The 19153-nt window shown below is 36.8% G+C and overlaps 1 protein-coding gene across 1 annotated transcript in view; it reads right to left on the reverse strand.

The window, feature by feature from the left end:
• Positions 1-5297: 5297 nt before the first annotated feature.
• The window catches only part of LOC112044839 (epidermal growth factor receptor substrate 15-like 1), a 40893-nt gene continuing 27037 nt past the window's right edge, over positions 5298-19153 (reverse strand). Inside the window, exons 11-18 of the mRNA XM_052887641.1 lie at positions 17347-17508; positions 16453-16542; positions 14953-15150; positions 14213-14383; positions 13324-13470; positions 12364-12453; positions 11518-11655; positions 5298-7315 (exon numbers count right to left, since the gene is read on the reverse strand). Coding sequence (XP_052743601.1) covers positions 6503-7315; positions 11518-11655; positions 12364-12453; positions 13324-13470; positions 14213-14383; positions 14953-15150; positions 16453-16542; positions 17347-17508 — 1809 coding nt within the window. The 3' untranslated portion in view covers positions 5298-6502. The remainder of the gene's footprint in view (positions 7316-11517; positions 11656-12363; positions 12454-13323; positions 13471-14212; positions 14384-14952; positions 15151-16452; positions 16543-17346; positions 17509-19153) is intronic.

The following is a 19153-nucleotide window of genomic DNA, read 5'->3' on the forward strand; positions in this document are numbered from 1 at the left end:
ATTGATACTTTTAGTATGGAGCCAGGCATAGCTACTATGCGGCATAAAATAGGAATAAAATCAATAGCTGAGATGTCAAACAATAATAATGGTTGGAAGGGACAAAATCCTTGGACGCGTCACTTCGAACATATCGTCATTTTCAAATTATAGGCTAACACAAGTGGCGCCATCTATGGATACATTTTAAAAGAAATTCATGAAATTGTAAGTTGTCCATCCAAAATTGTAATTATAATTAAGTTATAATGTGCGAATGATTACCAAATATTTAAATATTATCAACTTTATCCGCACTAAAATAGCAAAAAACAAAAAAGACGACATTAGATTTGCCAAGCTCTATACTAAAAGATTCAATGGACTATGTAAATTGATCGAACCAAGATGCAGATTTAAGCCATAAGCACTCGATCAAAAGTATTGAATTTTTTTTCGCATGAAGTTGCCCTTATCACGATTCCCATCTACCTCTTTCCTTTAGTCTGTGACTTCAAAATGTCGATACAAATACATATACTCGTAATTACTACACTAGGCGCGCGGTCCCGAATAATACTGATATACGAATATTGTTACAAAATACAAATTGCTGTCTTACTCGATTATAGTGTGTGCGAAAGAGAAGCATGAATCATTCAGACATATTAGACCAGGAGCCAGCTACCGCCCTACCTACAGACTACTAATGAAGATTTTTTTATATAATGATTTTCAGTCATGTATTCAAAGACACTTGTCAAGTAAATTTGATACTAGCAGTGACAAAAAGTACAGTGGGTTTCAAGCCACGAATCCTCAATCCTCAATAGCTCAATGGTAAAGGGACCGGACTCATCAGCGGTGGTGGTTCGATTCCCGTCCGATGGACTATTGTCGTACCCACTATTATCAGTCTTTTCAGACTAGTAGTACTACCTACCTAAAAACTCGGTTTTCAGTCTCCTTTTAAATAAACCTTGGTTTTAACAAAATTATTGAACTTACTAGACAGATAAAATAATATACTTTTCAATGTTCTGTGCGGAATGAATGCTCTGTCAATTTAGTCAGTCGTGTGTAACAGAATCAACCGGATTGATCCTAGATAGCTGCCGAAATTATTGATTGAAAGTTCATTTGTTACGTTTTTATGCTACTGAATAAATCAAGATGAAACTTTGCGTCTAAGTTTGTCAAGGAAGCAAAAAAACATGGGGGATTTTGTTGGGATTATCCTTACAAAAAAAAAGTTCTGTTCCCGAGGACTGAAAAGACATATGCTCGCAGACTATAATAGCAAGTATCGTTTAAACTTTGAAATATGTCACGATGCTTTTTTTTACAGGTCGGGCGATCGCGGTCTCTTGGCCTATACACGACGAACCCCATACGAATCCCGCGCACCGTCACTACCTGCTCTCGAGAGTCCTTCCATCACGCCAAAAGCTATTACGATTATTATAAAGCGCTTACAAACGTAAAGCGTCTCATACACCACACAATATTAATTGCATAACATATTTTACAATTAACCACCTCCAGATAAGTGTCAGATGTGAGATAGCTTATTCATAAGTTTAGTCTTTGTCATCTATATATATAAAAGAAAGACGTGTTAGTTACTCCACTTATAACTCAAGAACGGCTGAACCGATTTAGCTGAAAAATGGCAGGGAGGTAGTTTAAAGCCAGGAAAAGGACATAGGATACTTTTTTTTTACGGGTAGGGTAGGGGTAGGGGTAGGGTAGAGGTAGTTGAAAGTTTACATCGAGTTTAACGCAGACGAAGTCGCGGGCGTCCGCTAGTTTGATATAAAATAAGAAATTGATAACACTAAGACTATACAACACTTATCAGAAGATGGCGAAATCGGTCCTTAATCTTGTGTCCAATCATTGTGCAACATAAATACGGGTTACGTTGAATCGTATTGCACAATCGTCAATATTGCGCAATCATATTGTACGGTCTATAGGACGCCTAAAAATTAAATACTATCGTAAACAAATCTACAAAGCCCAATTGTAACTATTCTATAGGTATTGTATTTTATTGACATTACAAAATAGGTATATGGCAACATTCGCGTAACATTACACCACTATATTTAATTCGCTTTGGCGTAATGCATGGACCCGGAAGCGTCACTTACACATATTTTTATCAAATTTTATTCATATAGCTTTAAATTTTACACATATACACATCAACGTCGAGAACTCATATATTATAATATTAATATTATTGTTATTGTTATATTAATCCGCTATCATTGAAGGTATAATATATATTTTTTTGATAACAGACACGGGTCGCTCGGCCCGCGTGGACATAATAGTTAAGATATTGCTAATATAATAATTATTAAATATTTAACTAATATACATATTATTGCTATCTATTTTTAAGAAAATCAAATATACAAATTGACAGAAGACGACACTGGTAAACAAAGGTACATCTAACGATTGTACATAGGCGTGAATACGCAAACAGAATCTTTGCAAACGACGACTTAACGCGTAAAATATTTATTGCCGCGTATTTTCATTCTAAACACTAAAATTACATAACCAACAACCAATTCAGCGTAATCCTTTAAATAATAATATAATCTGACTATGTAAATATACTTAAGAATACAATAAATAATTTCCGCTGGCAACACCGTACCGAAATACAAACATGGCGTCCACGCGGTCCGTCGAGCCACAAACAACAGCGCCTAAGAAAGAGATAACAACTTTAGGATATTACCCATAAACACGTTGGTATTAATAGTTACATCATTAAGTTTACATTTACAATAATCACTTACCTAAACAACTAATACTTGCGGAGACGAACATTCAAATGGAGACGGACCATTTTTCATATAATACTGGGCCCGAAATTTGAATAAATGTCATTTATTAAGTAATAATATCAATTTTAGACTGCTTTAATTTCAGTTTTGATTGACAGTTGCACAAACAAGATAAAGGCAAGCACATTTTTTACTGCAAATTCTAATTATTTTTAATGATTTCGATTTATAATAAAATAATTTCGTAATTTTCTGCCACGTGCTGGGCCCAAAATGGTCTCCTTTCAGTGTTGCCATCGCAAAAAATGGTAGTTTCTGTCTCTGCAAGCGTGCATACTAAAGTAGTTATTGTACCGGAGGCGGCTTACGGCTCGTGCGCTCATAAGCGGGTGTTGCCCGATGCTAGACTACGTGGCTAAAGCTAAAACTACCAATTTGGTATGAAAACGAGTTTGATACGTAGCACATATCTATCGCGAACTAAACTAACGTACTACTAGATTTGTTTTAGTTCCTCACTTCATATTTAGCATGAAGCTAATTTGAAACTAATTTTATATTTATTATACCTTTTAAACTAATCATTCCGTTATAAAAAATATGTCAGTCATCATTTATTATCCATCAAGTTGCACTCAGAAACTATAAATTAAATTAATATATAGTTAAATTAATATATAGAATATTAACAAGACGAATATAAAACCTATGTGTATTGGACATCACAGTTGCAATATTGCGTAATGTTTATCACATTCGTCATATTGGATTTCTTATGACGTCATGACTACGCCGAAGTCTATCTTAATGTTTGTTCCGATTTCAAAAAACGACTATCAATTAATCTGATTTTATGCTATAACAAGAACATTCACAACATGGTTAAAACTAATTTTAGCAATAAATTACTTTAGTTTGCGATAGACATTGAATATAAACATATACATCATACGATAGAGATAGTACAATTTAGACTATGCTTACACAACTCTGATTATAATTGAAGTTACTTAGCGTTTATTATTCGAACTGATATATTATTATCGTCTTTACTTAACACGTAATAAGGTTTTACACGTAAAGTGTTGTTAATACACGAGACCCCTTACTTGTAAACACGATCCAAATACACGCAGCGAATGACATGTTGCGTAAAATCTAATCTATTATTTTCTAATGCCAGAATCCAATAGACACTCGTTATAATCTATGTCCGAATTAGAAACAACTATCATCCAACTGTGTGTTTAAAAAAAAATATTGCGAGGATGCCTAAAAAATTCCTGGCCAAACCAGTATTAACTATTATTAATGATAGTGTTGCCAGGAGTTTTGTAGGAAAACTGCTCACAATATATTTTTCAACATACTAGAGTAGTGAAAAACACCTTTAATTTAACAAAATATAGGTGAAAGTCGTTTCAAATTCTGATCTTCTACTGCATTCAGGTTGACTGATTATAATAGAAGACATTTAGATTGAATTTTACTCAAAATACATGTGATGTTTTTACGTTGGGTAGCGTGTTACAAGTATGTTTCCGCCCTAAAACACGTACACGAGAACTGTGGAAGTCAATACGAAGCACGAAGAACTTGAAGGCACCAGATACACGAAAGTCCGAGGAAACTTGCGACACTCAACACCCTTATATCGAATTTTAATAATATTGTAGCCTATAAGAGCTTTATACACAAGTGAGAAATGGATACTAAAGGCTAAGTTACACGAGGAGAGTCACTCGATTTCAAGTGATAGTTGTGGGCTTCTCGGCTAGTACAACAAACGGTAAGAGGAACGGTATCACCTCTCGAAAACGATCATTGTATTTCTAATCTCTCCTCGGTCATAGTGTAATATAATAGTAAAGTACTGTGATCATATTGACCATTTTGCATGATTTTTTCTATCATCGTCTCGAGGACTCAAAGTTTAGCGCGGTCTACACTAATTAAATCCACTTATTTTTCAGTCACTATCTGTATGTAACTTAGCCCTAAAGGTGACAGCAGACTGCAGGACGCACCGACTTGCACGACTACATTCTTTATAATAATATTACATAATAAACTCATGGTAATTCATGTTAGGTACACTGTTATCATTACATATCATCGCACCTAAGTATTTTAGCACTTTTATTTCCATCGTTTGTTAAAACATATATTGGTATTTTTATATACAAAAGTACACACTTGTAAGTGGCTTGTCACACTGTCCAATAATATATTATACAAACTCTAGTTATGTATAACATAATTAATATTATTTTTAATACAAAACTTAATTTAATTTTACGGAACGCAGATACCTTGAATTATCTGCATTTCTTTTCACAAATATCAGGCAGTAGTATGATGATTTATCTCCAACCGGCATATCATACGTCCGATAATGCGGTAACACACTTAATCGCGTATCAAGCGCGGCACATACTGTAATCTGCTATTACCAGATATATAATTATTTATTTTAGATTCGGTGGTAAGTTTACACAAAACATACAATTCACTGACACCATAAAGAGCATATTTTTATTTTCTTTATATTTCTATAAATTATTTCACACATTATTATTAATTTTTAACGAAACATGAATTTAAAAACTATAATATATACAAATACATTATACAATACGTATTTTATATCATTTATACTTTCTAGCAATTTAGCATCTGTTTGTATTAAATATAATGGGGTGGGGGTTATTCACTGTCACAAATACAACTAAACGAAATAATGAAATTAATATATTCCTCAATAATATAAATTTTACAAATGCAGTAAAATACCATAGAACTAATATTAAAATGCTTTCATTCAAAATCTTAAAATAAATATTTTTTTTGCTGGTCGAAATAAGAGATTTCAAAAGCATGCTGTCTGGCATGTCTTATAACTGGTAATTTTTCATGTTTTAGTAAATATTTATATAAATAAATAAACCTATATTTCGTTTAGACATTAAATAAATAGTTAAACCGCCAATCAGAGTTAGGAATACGTTTCTAACATGTTTTCAACATTTTTATATAATATGGTAGCAGTGAACATTTGTTTATTTAAAACAAATGAAGTGTATTATTCTGTATTTGGTATACGGTACAGGAATAATAGAGAATTGACCATCATCTTTGCCAAAACAATTTTGTTCAAACTAAAACAAATGGTAATGGTAATTTAAAAATAAAAATAACAATACTGTACATAAGTTATATTACAAAAGATTAGGCCATTATTGTAAATAATAATTTATTATTAAACTTCAAAAGGACAAAACAACACTTTGACATTTATTTCCTTCCAATATTTTAGTGAAAGTTACATTCTTCTCTATCTATCTCTAAATTAAAATCGCTCAAATAGTTTTGTTCTTGAAAATACCTCTATACGAATCACTATGACTAGCGGATTACTTTCACATAATCAAATCGACAAAATAGAATGAAATGGATCAACAAATCTGTCATAACCACCAGAATCACACATGAGTCGATCACACAGTAATATACATAAAATCAATGATATATCAGTGAACATTTTCTCCGAAGTGATTAATCAAGGCTCAGCGAAAAAAAACTTACGGCAAGATTCATCGTGCACTATATAATCACATCACCCATGTTCACAGGCAACAGCTATACTCATATATCTGTGTGGACACGCCCTAGGCGCCATTTTGTCTCCTGATCGAGAACAGAGAAGTCTTGTGTCACTTCTCTTGTCGCGATATAGCTAAAGCTAGCTGCAATTCTGCGTCCTCCTGCCTCCTTCTGGCCTCGGCTTCTTCGTTCAAGCGTTTGGACTCGGACGCCGCCCAGGCCCACTGTTGTTCCTCTGAAGGGAGGAATTCAGAACTCTTTGCCTCAGTCGGCTTGGCTTTCTTGTCCTTGTTGTGTTTCGTTCTTCCTATACCTCCGATAGTGTGGACCAAAGATCTGGCGTATTTGACCGGCTTCGGCGACTTCTCCTTTTTATTCGGCAGAGTGTTCGTCGGCCACGTTTCGTTGAGGTTCTTATTCGTCGTGTTGGCGTTAGAGTCCCAATCGGTCGCCCAATTGTCGGTTTTGTTGGTTAGATGGTCACTCTTGTTGGCCCAGTTGTCGGTCTTCCAGTCGTTGAAGCCTCTGGACGAGTTGGAAGTGTTCGACGTTTTGGACGTGTTGGTCGTCGTCCACGCGTCGTCCGTCGGCTTGGCCCACGCCTCGTCCATCGCCCAGTTGTCCGTCGGCCAGGCGGCCCACGTGTCATTGTTGTTGGACTTGGCCGTAAAAGGGTCAAAGTGGGCGGGCGGCGCGGAAGCTCTGCCACTATTCCTCTCCGGCTTGGGTATACCGTTGACGGCCGAAGACGGGTTGAAGAAGTCTTCGGTAACAAAACCGGCTGCCGAGGTGGATCTCGCGAAGGGGTCGACCTTCTTCGCGTCTGTGACGTCCGCGAAGGGGTCTTCGATGTTGAACGGGTCCTCGTATCGGTAGTCTTTGAAGGGGTCCTCCGTGAAGTCGAGGGCGGGTTTGCGGGAGTTCTGGGCGAACACAAAGTGTGAATGAGGGGGGAGGTTTGCGGGTAGAGGGGGTGGGGGGTACGCACAAGAGCCGCCGCCGCGTCCGCTTAGCGCTGCAATGTGGGGACAAGCACGAGCGTGTTAGCATATGTTAGTGGTAAGTGGTGGATATGAGGTCATGAACAGTTTTTAATACATCACGAGCCGCTAGTTATTACATTGTTTCATATATTTAAATAATTAAAAGTCAAAACTTTGCAAGGGCACTTCATTTAAAAAGCCAGATGACATGTTTTTTAGACACATCTCAACAAATGTTACAAACAGGCATATACATCCTTCAAATAACGAATACGACGTACTGTATGTAACAAGTAATAATATATAATGCCCTTTTAGTCTTTCTTTTTTGTCTGTTTAGTAATTAACTAGCGTCAAGTAATGCAAATAGAATATTACGATATTAGAAGTATTATTTACATAAAAACATTAGTATTGGTGAAAATGAAAATATATAAAAAATCCAAAAAACAACACAAATGATAAGAAACTTCAAACAGGAGAGGGTGCATGCAAGATATCAAAGCATTTCATAGACAAACGAACTACGAAGCTTTCTAAATAATTATTGCCATATTTTAATTCTGTTTTGTACCAATGTAAATAGTTTGGTACCTACCAATGCCAAATATGTGCTAAAAACATTTACCAAGTGGAGGTGACCATACATAGATGATTTTTAATGACAATAATGCTTGGATTGAATTAGTTTACACCTTCAGACAGAAAGTAAAAGGAATAGCAAATGGTCGTTTAATTGTTATAAACCATACCATAGGGCAATGATGATTTTTAAATAGCAACTTGCTCGTAAACTAAGCCTACTTTAATTAAAAATAAATTTTGAATGTTAACAATAATTATTGAAATGGAATGATCACGCTGATTGTAAGTGATTTAACCATCGCCTATAATAAACCAAATACCCTGCTACGTGGTTAAGTAGAAGCGAAGCAAGGCATGGGTGACATGGGCCATTGCCTTTGAGCTCGCGAAGTTATTCAAAAAAAAATACTACGGCCACGCCATGGCCTAACCCTAAACCATTATTACTACTTGTTTCATGAAAAACCCATTAATTTATTTTTTATTAAAAAAATATTTGCCATATCTTTTTTAAATATGACTAATATTCCCTTTCTCGTCTAACTAGACATGAAAGACTGTACTGTAGGCACAATTATCCGCCCACTTAAATATACTCATGTCATATAAAAGTGGGCGGATAATTGTGTATCCGAGTATATATACTGCCCACATTGATAAAAAAGCAAAACTAAGCAATGATGCTATTGCTACAAGTAATGTTACGAGTAGTAACACTTCCTTGGTGACCCGCTAAAATTATTTAATTTATTTAATTTAAAAAAATTCAATTTTGATTCAAATATAAATATTATTTAAAAGCCTACAATAGTAAGATCTTTTTCATTTTGTAAAGCAAAAAATTTGTCAGTCCAAAGTTGTTTACTAAAGAAGTACAAAAAATTCACTCAATTCTTGGACGATGAAGAGGTAGACCTTTACAAGTAAAACCTCTCAAAATCATTGGTTTCGAATGGACTGACAGTGTCAGCTCTTATAAAGTGATGAATTAACACCCTCTAGTTTATTTAAAATGGGCAATAAATGTAATTTTTACTACTACAAATACAGATACTGTTGGTCTTACAACAATCTCTAACTAGGTAAAATTCAATATATTTTCAGTTCGTAAAAAAAATCAAAAATTTCCTAATTTGTCAAGTATTGGTAAATTTAGGTTAAATGATTTAATTGTACATTTTATTTTAGTTTGCCAAAATATCGACTGATTTATCCACAGTTGAATTATCGACACATAGTCAGGTTTATGTATCATTTTGTCTATATTCTATAAGTATAATTATTATTGCATCAACCAACGAAACAAGTTTTAAATCCTTAGCATTCGACTTTTTAATTTGTATTAGAGATTGTTGTACAGTGTAGAATTTACATTAATTTACAAACTAAAGTGAAGCATGCAACCATTAAAAAATGTGTATGAAAGGTAACGGAATATGTAAGTATGGTAAATAAACATGAAAATTAAGTTAATGCAAATAAAATGCTCGTCCCAGTAAAGCAGCGCTAAATGAAGCTAAACCAAAACTCAAAAACAAACACAATAAAGTTTAAATGAAAATAACAAAAACAAAACATGATTTGATTTGAGTTTCAATTCTAATAAACGGGCCATAATCATTTCGAAAGTATAATAATTTGAGATAAGACAATATCAAAAGTACTAATTTTATGGGCAGGTATCATAAACCAGAATAAAATGGACCTATTAGATAGGCTGTAAAACTTTTTTAAAAAAAGCTTAGATTTTGTACGTCAAAGTTTTTTAAGAAAACCTGTTTTTTGTTTTCACCAAAACCATATACAATATATACATACCACATTATAATTTAGTTGCAAAATATGGTGGTATGACATCAAAACCAGTTTTCAAAAAAACGTTGCTTAGCTTGATATCACAGACATAAATGGTAATTTATAAACATGTTTCTATTTTCTAACGCTCCTGTGTCACACACATACGCACCTGTATGTACACCTTACCGCTACAATAAAATCCTAACCGTCTTCCAAATTTAGAATATTTATACCAGAAGTTACTACTAATATTATATCTGGAAATATTGAATAGAAATTGTTTTAGATTTATCATTATTTTGATTAATTGACCTATAAAAATCTTTCTTTTCCGACAACCACTTTTAATGATGCAAAAAAACCTGGCCATTACTCCATAATATCAAAATAATTTAACATATCTCAAACTATAATACTTTAGAAACCTTGTGCGTACATACAATACATTGAGAATGGCATTATGCGCAACAGAGAAAGTAAAAATTAACAAAATCAAAAAAAAATCACTACCCAAAAAAGCACGTCCAAATGGCTCAACATTTTAAAATTCCAAAAAAGAACTCTATTTTTAATACATTTGCGTAAAAATGAGATATTATTTGATCATTGGCATAAATTAGATGATTCTGTGCCAATAGACAGAATATTTTTATTCCATAATTTTTCTAAAAGTATACCTTTTAGTGGCAGTTTCAATTGGCTTCTACTTACAAATGTATTGAAAATTCTAGTTATGATACATGTACAAATTAATGGAATTAAAATCACGAAAACCTTCGCAAAAGAAAGATCTCCATCGTGATCTTAAATCCTAATTTTGTAAATTGTATCACAAAAACAAAATAAACAAAATGCCATTCTCTAATTGGGACCAATAAATGACGTGCATTCTAGATCTAATAAAATTAAAATAACAACACATAGAACAACGTTTACATACATTTAGTTTTACTTTCTCTGCGGCGGAGGGAAAAATAAAAAAAAATTATATTAAAATTATTTTTAGCTTTTATAACGTCGCAAACGCCGCGTCATGCCGCTATGCACTAAGTCGGATTTGGGGGGAGGGAACAAATAGAAAATAATCTGAAAACAACTTCGGTTAACAAAAAATAAATAACTTTTACTTTAAATTAAACATAATTAACATTAAGAGTATAAAGAAACACCAGTAGTATTTGTTACAATGAAATAAATAAACGGTGTGATGCAAAAATAAATTTCGTTTTGTAATTATTATTTATGTCGGATTAAACCAACACTTACAGACCGTTGTAGTTAAGTTTCTTGACATTTATTTATTTTATTGTAAAATAAAATAATAGCTTTTTATCTTTTGTATATGTATTACATAAACCTATCCTAAGTACTCGATCAATGGGCAATTTAAAATAAACCTGCCCTATAAGGTTAAATACATCTTATAAATTATGAGTCTTTGGTTTTTTCTAGCAAGATCATTGTCTACGCAAGTGTGATTCGTGCGATGCACCAAACCACAATGTTCCACCGGATATTCTTCGGCCGAAAAATCGGTATCCGGTATGTTACTACACTGCTATCTGTTTCAGTCAAATATTACTCAATACTGTTAATCGGATTCTGATGAAACATGATAAAGTTATGTGAACTTGGATGAAAAAAATGCAGGTTCTATTTTTGTTTATTGTCTCGAGTCTTTACTTTTCGTCCAACTGCGATTTGCAACATTTTTATCAGATGTTTATTCAGCAAGTCATGAGGCGCATAGTGGAGCGTACCTTATGCGGCGGGTTGGGGCGCGGCGGTGCGGGGCGCGGGGGCGGCGTCTTGTGACGCTTCTCGGGCGCCGCGCTGGCCGCCACGGAGCTCCTCGTCGGCGCGTGTAGCACCGCGAAGGGGTCAGAATCCCACGCGCCCTGCACGACATTCCAAATTTAAGCTCGGCATTTATTAAATACTCGTAACTGGCTTTGCTGCTCTGGATTCTAGGTCTTTTGAAATTTCAAAATAAGTTTCTGATTTACTAAACTAATTTGGAATCTTGACACTCCTTGTTAATTGTGGCCCTCATAAAAACGCACTCCAACGGGCGATGGAGCGATCTATGCTTGGGGTTTCTCTGCGTGATCGAATCAGAAATGAGGAGATCCGCAGAAGAACCAAAGTCACTGATATAGCTCAGCGAGTCGCGAAGCTAAAGAGCCAATGGACGTTGGGGTTCCCAGGTTCTGGAAAGAGCGACCCCGTACCGAAAAGCGCAAAGTTCGTCGGAACGCTGGATGCTTTCGGCTGGAAACTGTTGCGTTTGGAAGTCCAAGCAAGAAGCTATGTGTGAGGGGAAGAGTAATATCGGTCATATTTAAAAAATATGGCCAATATTATTATATAATGATTTATTTATTTTGCTATCATCCGCGAAAAGTCGACGAACCCATGCGACGACGTCACCCAGGTCCGACAAAATACTCTCTACGTACGTTTAGTACGTTTCACCCCGAAACCGGAGCATCTTCAGGAGATGTTGTTGTACGAAGTTTGTCGCACTTTCGCAAAGTAAAGCCTGCTTCTATCCAATATGGCCAATATTATTTAATGTAATAACAACGTCAATTCAATCAACTCACGTCCGCAGGCTTGGCGGGCTCGGCGGGCGCGAACGCGTCTCCGGCAAACGGGTCCGCGTTCGATGCGAACGCGTCGTTGCCGAACGCATCCTGTAAAACACATACGCATTTGTTACAGCTCAGTCCAGGGATTCCTGTTACATGTTTTTACAGTTTATTCTAGAGATACCTGTTAGATGTTTTTTAGTGTAGTTCAGGGATTCGTGTTAGATGTTTTACAGTTTAGTCCAGAGATTCCTATTTAGATGTTTTTAACAGTTTAGTCCAGGGATTCCTGTTAGATGTTTTACAGTTTAGTCCAGAGATTCCTGTTAGATGTTTTTAACAATGTAGTCCAGGGATTCCTGTTAAATGTTTTTAATGTTTAGGTTAGATATTCTTGTTAGAATTGTTTACAATTTAGTCCAGAGATTTCTGTTAGATATTTTTACAGTTTACTTCAGAGATTTCTGTTAGATGTTTTTACAGTTTACTTCAGAGATTTCTGTTAGATGTTTTTACAGTTTACTTCAGAGATTTCTGTTAGATGTTTTTACAGTTTACTTCAGAGATTTCTGTTAGATGTTTTTACAGTTTACTTCAGAGATTTCTGTTAGATGTTTTTACAGTTTACTTCAGAGATTTCTGTTAGATGTTTTTACAGTTTACTTCAGAGATTTTTGTTAGGTTTACTTCAGAGATTTTTGTTAGGTTTACTTCAGAGATTTCTGTTAGATGTTTTTACAGTGTAGTCCAGAATTCATGTTAGATGTTTCTACAGTTTAATCCAAGAATTCTTGTTGGATATTTTCAGCTTAGTTCAGGGGATTATTATTAGATGTGTTTACAGTTTAGTCCAAGGATTCCTGTTGGATTTTTTAACAGTTTAGTCCAGGGATTCCTGTTTGATGTTTTTACAGTTTAGTCCACAGATTACTTTTTACATTTCAATTTAGTTTTTCAGATATTTTGAAAACTCACCTTAGCAGAATGTATGTTCCCAGAAGAAGGCGCGAAGGGGTCGCTGTTGGGCATGTTCGAGAATCCGGAGTCCTTGAACGGATCAGAAGTGAACCCGCTACCCCCATTCATAGCTCCGAACTCGTTTTTTGAGAATGAATCGTCGTCCTGCGAGGGAACATACCTCAATTACTAGAGCATCTGTTAATGTATACTACCGATTGATAGATGATTTTGACGGCCTCCGTGGCGGAGTGGTATGCGCGGTGGATTTCCAAAACGGAAGTCCTGGGTTCGAGCCCCGGCTGGGCAGATTGAGAATTTCTTAATTTGTCTAGGTCTGGCTGGTGGGAGGCTTCGACCGTGGTTAGTTACCACCCTACTGACAAAGACGTACCGCCAAGCGATTTACGATGATGCCGTGTAGAAACCAAAAGGGGTGTGGATTTTCATCCACCTCCTAACAAGTTAGGTCGCTTCCATCTTAGTCTGCATCATCACTTACCATAAGTTGAGATTGTAGTCAAGGGCTAACTTGTAAAGAATAAGATTATTATATTATAGCTGATGTTGGTTTCGTTTCTAACTCTCTCTATCGTGAAGTGTTGGTGTCGTGAATAAGCTTTGTTGAAGGCGCCACTATTGGCGCGAACTTCGTGTCGTAAATAAGTCTAGTTGGGGGCGCCACTGTTGGCGCGCAGTTCGTTGAGCGCCGCGTAAAAACGTGCTGCTCTGTAGGCACGCGCGAGCGAGTGAGTCTGTTCTTGACTAAGTGTGATTCCAGTGTTTGTTTAAATTAATACAGTGTCTGGGAGAAACATTGTGTCGTGTGTGTTGAGTTATTTAACCCTTTCCTGCCACAAATATATTTACTCCTACAGTTGGAAAGAGAGAAAGTGTCGTGACTCACGACGGCGTCGCTGGGCGTGCTGCCGCGCACCAGCTGCTGCAGGTGCTGCTCCGAGTGCAGCGGCTGCAGCGCCAGCACGCCGGCCGCGCCCGCGCCGCCCGCCGCCAGCTGCTCCGCCGCCGCCGTCAGCGACTGGTGCTGCTCCTCCAGGTGGCTTATCTTGAGTTTCACCTGGGGACAATAGATAAAGGGTCCCATTACCATTTCACCTACACTAATATCGTCGTTATCAACCCATATTCGGCTCACTGCTGAGCTCGAGCCTCCTATCAGAATGAGAGGGATTAGTCCACCAGGCTTTCAAGTAGTTAGCCCTTGACTACAAACTCACCTGATAGTAAGTGATGATGCAGTCTAAGATGGAAGCGGGCTAACTTGTTAGGAGGAGGATGAAAATCCACACCCCTTTCGGTTTCTACACGGCATCGTACCGGAACGCTAAATCGCTTGGCGGTACGTCTTTGCCGGTAGGGTGGTAACTAGCCACGGCCGAAGCCTCCCACCAGCTAGACCTGGACCAATTAGGAAAACCTCAATCGGCCCAGCCGGGAATCGAACCCAGGACCTCCCGTCATTAAATCCACCGCGCATACCACTGCGCCACGGAGGCCGTCAAATTTTTTGTCGCTGCCGCCATATTTTTTGTGAGTGTCGTAGGACATATTATATCCACAGGGTAATGGAAACTACGCTTGCTTGTAGCTTGTAGCAACCATTCCGTTAGAGGCGTAAGTACTCACTTGGCTGACGGCGAGGAATGTTTTGCTGAGCTGCGCCGTCAACGCGTCGGCCTCGGCCTCCGCGTCCGCGGCCTCGGCCTGCAGCGCGCGCTCCTTCTCCTTCAGCGTGTTGGCGGCCGCACGCCGAGCCGCCACCTCGGCCTCCGTCTCGGCCGCGGCGGCCTCCTGCGCCGACACTTGCGACCGGAGTTTGTCCACCTCGAGTACAAAAACACGATATCGTTAATCTATTATATAAAAATGAATTGCAAAATGACTTGGTAAGCGCATCACTCAACAACGCCTGGACCAATTTGGCCAATTTTTTTTTAAGTGTTCGTTGAAGTTCTAGAATGGTTTTTACGGCGAGAAAAAATCAAACAAATAGCCAGAAAACCATGAAAATAGCCTTTTTCTTTTTTCCATACAAGTGTTTTCTAACTAAAACGTAGTCAATTTGAGCTTTATTGTTATTGTATAAAGTTAATATTAATAATAATTAGAAAAAGGTGTAGGGTAGGGTAGGTGTAGGGTAGGGTTAGGGCTGGGGTACAGTATGTTAGGGTAGGGAAGGGTAGGGGTTGTTGAAAGTTTACATCGAGTTTCACGCGGACGAAGTCGCGGGCGTCCGCTAGTAAGCTATAGATCAATAAAAAATTTGAACACCAGGTACTAATACAAGCTATGTATACCTATGCAGAGGCACAAAGTTACCAGCAAAAATGTATACTGCATGGCGGTAACTTTATTCAATCACTTGCCTGAATACGTAAAAAAAATAGCTGTAAATAAATTTAGGAAGACATTATTTGATTTATTAATGAAAAAGTTGTACTATAGCGTCAATGATTACATGAGTGAAAAATTGAAATAGGGACATTAACCATAAAAGTGACATTTATATTGACATTAATTAATTCGAACTTTGTTTTATTTTTATTATTTGTAAATTTGTAATTTGTTAATTAATTTGTAAAATCTGTTAACTTTTGCACGCCAACTATGGCAGGATATGTGTTTAAATATAATATAAGACAAATGTAAATGTACCATATTCTGGCGAAATAAAAATTGATTGATTGATTGAAATTGATTGAGGGAACTTCGGTATACATTTATTATGCAAACGAAAAGCTACACCATAATGTTGGAGAAAGTAAGAACTTTAATTTGGTCAGAAGTACACTTTATTAAAAGAAAGAGAAAGGAGACACAACGACCAAATAATTATCAGCCACTTAAAGTAAAGCAATTTTTCAGTAAAAGAGAACAATCAGGGAAAGTTCATGTGCTAATTTTACGCATGAATTATTACGCATTATCTTAAACCTTTAATTTGGTCGGAATACTCAAAAGTAAAACATAATAAAAGAAAGAGAAACATACACACAATAACCAAATAAAGGTCTCCCAAAAACTTATCTTTAGTCAAACAGAAGATACTTTAGTTTTATGCATAATGTCAAAATATCTTTTTAGGATTAAACTTATTAGTGGATGTAAGGTAAGCGTTAGACTCACTTGTGTTTTTAAATCGTTTAACCTTTTCTGCGCCTCGCCCTTTTGGTTTTCTAACTGTTTTAATGTAGCCGTTAAAGTGTCCAATTCACTCTGAAACAAACACAGCATTAAACAATTTATTGTTAGTATGTCAATGAGTTCATATGAGTAGTTTTCCTTGTACGTGAATACCTATTATTAATTAGTATAATAATAATTAGTATCAGTGATTTACGACTTTTCTTTAACGGAAGGAAAAGGGATTTAAAATCACGACTCACAAGATTAAATCTTGTATAGTAATAATGATTTAATATACGGGGTGCTAGGGAGTACTTCCCATAACTTCAAGGTGTTGACGAGTCCACTTATAAGAACTAAAAAACTTCAAGTCATACAAAGTAATCTAAATAATTCCGACTATCCATATAACACACGCCTTTATCTATCCTTGCATTTAAACAAATTATAGAGATGCGTATAAGAGACACATTTAAAGATCTACAAAAGAAATATTTTCTCCGAAAATATTAATTTTAAAACATATAAGTTCTTATAAATTTCATTGTTGAAACCTTTTAGGCATGATGGTGCCTGTGACAGAAGGCCATAGCCAAACATAACATCTGTATGTAATTATGTATGAAAGTATGTCTGAGTGTGGGTGCCTCTGTCTCCAGTGCCAGTCGCTCACGTGCCAATGCGTCCACCTCGCGAACAGTGCATCCTCCAAGCCATAGCCAGAAGAGGTCAAGAGGTAAGTCCTCACCTGTAGACTGTCTACCTCGCTAGTCTTGACAGTGACCTCCCTCTGCTTGGCCGGCACTGTGCCAGCTGCTCTCGTGCCAGTGTGCCCACCTCACCATCAGTGCGTTCTCCCAGTCATAGCTAAAAGGAGAAAAGGTAAGTCCTCACCTGTAGACTGTCTGCCTCGCCAGTCTTGACAGTGACCTCTCTCTGCTTGGCTGCCAGCTCTGCCTCCAGTGCCAGTCGCTCTCGTGCCAGCGCGTCCACCTCGCGCGCGATGGCGTCCATCTCGGGCGTCGGCTGCGGGCCCAGGCTCACCGGCTCCGGCTTCTGACAACAACCGAAACGGAGTCAGACAACGCGACTCTTTGACGCAATTCTCGGGCAACAACTTAATCAGAGTGACGTTGTTTCCCTCTGGTTAAGTTGTTGCATTCTTACAGCAATCTCTGTCAAATCGGAGGCGATGGGGGGAAAGTTAAATTTTGGACAAAAACTAACTATTTTATAAAGCGGAAAAGTTTCTTGGGCTGAATGTGCTAAGCTTAGGAACTACTAGGCCTGTAGCCATGTGGTACGTCGATTCTCTTTCTACAAACGCTAACATTTTGAAAATTGCTAACGTTTCGATAACTAACAAAATGTATGGGAATGACATACATGATCATGTCATGTCCACTGTCCAGCCCACTAACCGTCGTAACTAATGATGCGCGGTGATATATTTGGTTAATAATAATAATAATAGCCTTTATTAACAATTTACCTTAATATAAAAACTATACAATATAAAAAAATTACGACACCGGTAAATCGTCTTGCCTTTCGGCATAGGCCTCCCCCAAGATCTTCCATGCCTTGCGATCATGAACTTTCCTTTTCCAAAGTGTTCCTGCTGTCATCTTCAAATCATCTTCCCATCTTCTTAATGGCCTGCCGCGTTTCCTTTTGTTGTCTCTAGGGTACCAAACAGTTACGTCCTTAGCCCAATTTGCGTTTTTGTTTCGCATTAAATGACCAGCCCATTTCCATTTAAGGTTTCTGATTGTATACGTCACATCTGTGACCTTTGTTTTTTTATCTGATACATTTAAGATTTATCTTATCCTTTCTCCTTATACATAACATACTTCGTTCTATATTGTGCTGGCATGTTTCTAGTTTTTTATAGTGTTTTTGCGTTAGGGCCCATGTCTGGCAACCGTATGTCATACAAGGAAGTATACATGAGTTAAATGTTCGAGATTTTAGTTTTAGTGGTATTTTTGGGTTCTTAGTGATATCCTTTAACGACCAATACTTTCCCCACGTTTTATTAATCCTGTTCTGTATTTCTTTGCATGCTATATTTTTAGGAGAAATTATTTGGCCAAGATACGTATATTCATCCACGTAATCAAGATCTCTATCATTCACTTGTATGAGCTGTTTAGTGCGGTTTGTCATTAGCTTTGTTTTTAATGTATTAATAAGCAATCCTACGTTGACTCTCCGCTACTAGTTGGTTTAGCATTTCTTGTAAATGATTTGGGTTGTTTGTTATAAGTATGAGATCATCAGCAAATCTGAGGTGATTGAGCAATACCCCATTTACTTTAATTCCATAATCTGCCCAATCTATGTTTCTGAATACATGTTCAAGAGTTGCAGAAAAAAGTTTTGGCGATTAAGGGTCCCCCTGCCTTACACCCTTTTGGATTTCAAACTTATCACCCATTCTTTCAGTTCTTACCCTTGCCGTCATATTTTTGTAAATATTCTTAATTATTCGAATGTATTTCTTGTGTACTCCTTGATTATGTAGTGCTTCCCAAATTTTTCCATGTTTTAGCGTGTCAAAAGCCTTATTGTAGTCAACAAAAGCTAGATAATAAGGCATATTATATTCGTTGCATCTTTCTATTACTTGTTTTATCGTATGGATATGGTCGATTGTTGAGAATCCACTACGGAATCCAGCCTGTTCCTTCAGTTG

The sequence above is a fragment of the Bicyclus anynana genome, chromosome 20 (genome assembly GCF_947172395.1).
Source record: "Bicyclus anynana chromosome 20, ilBicAnyn1.1, whole genome shotgun sequence".
Classification (NCBI taxonomy): domain Eukaryota; kingdom Metazoa; phylum Arthropoda; class Insecta; order Lepidoptera; family Nymphalidae; genus Bicyclus; species Bicyclus anynana.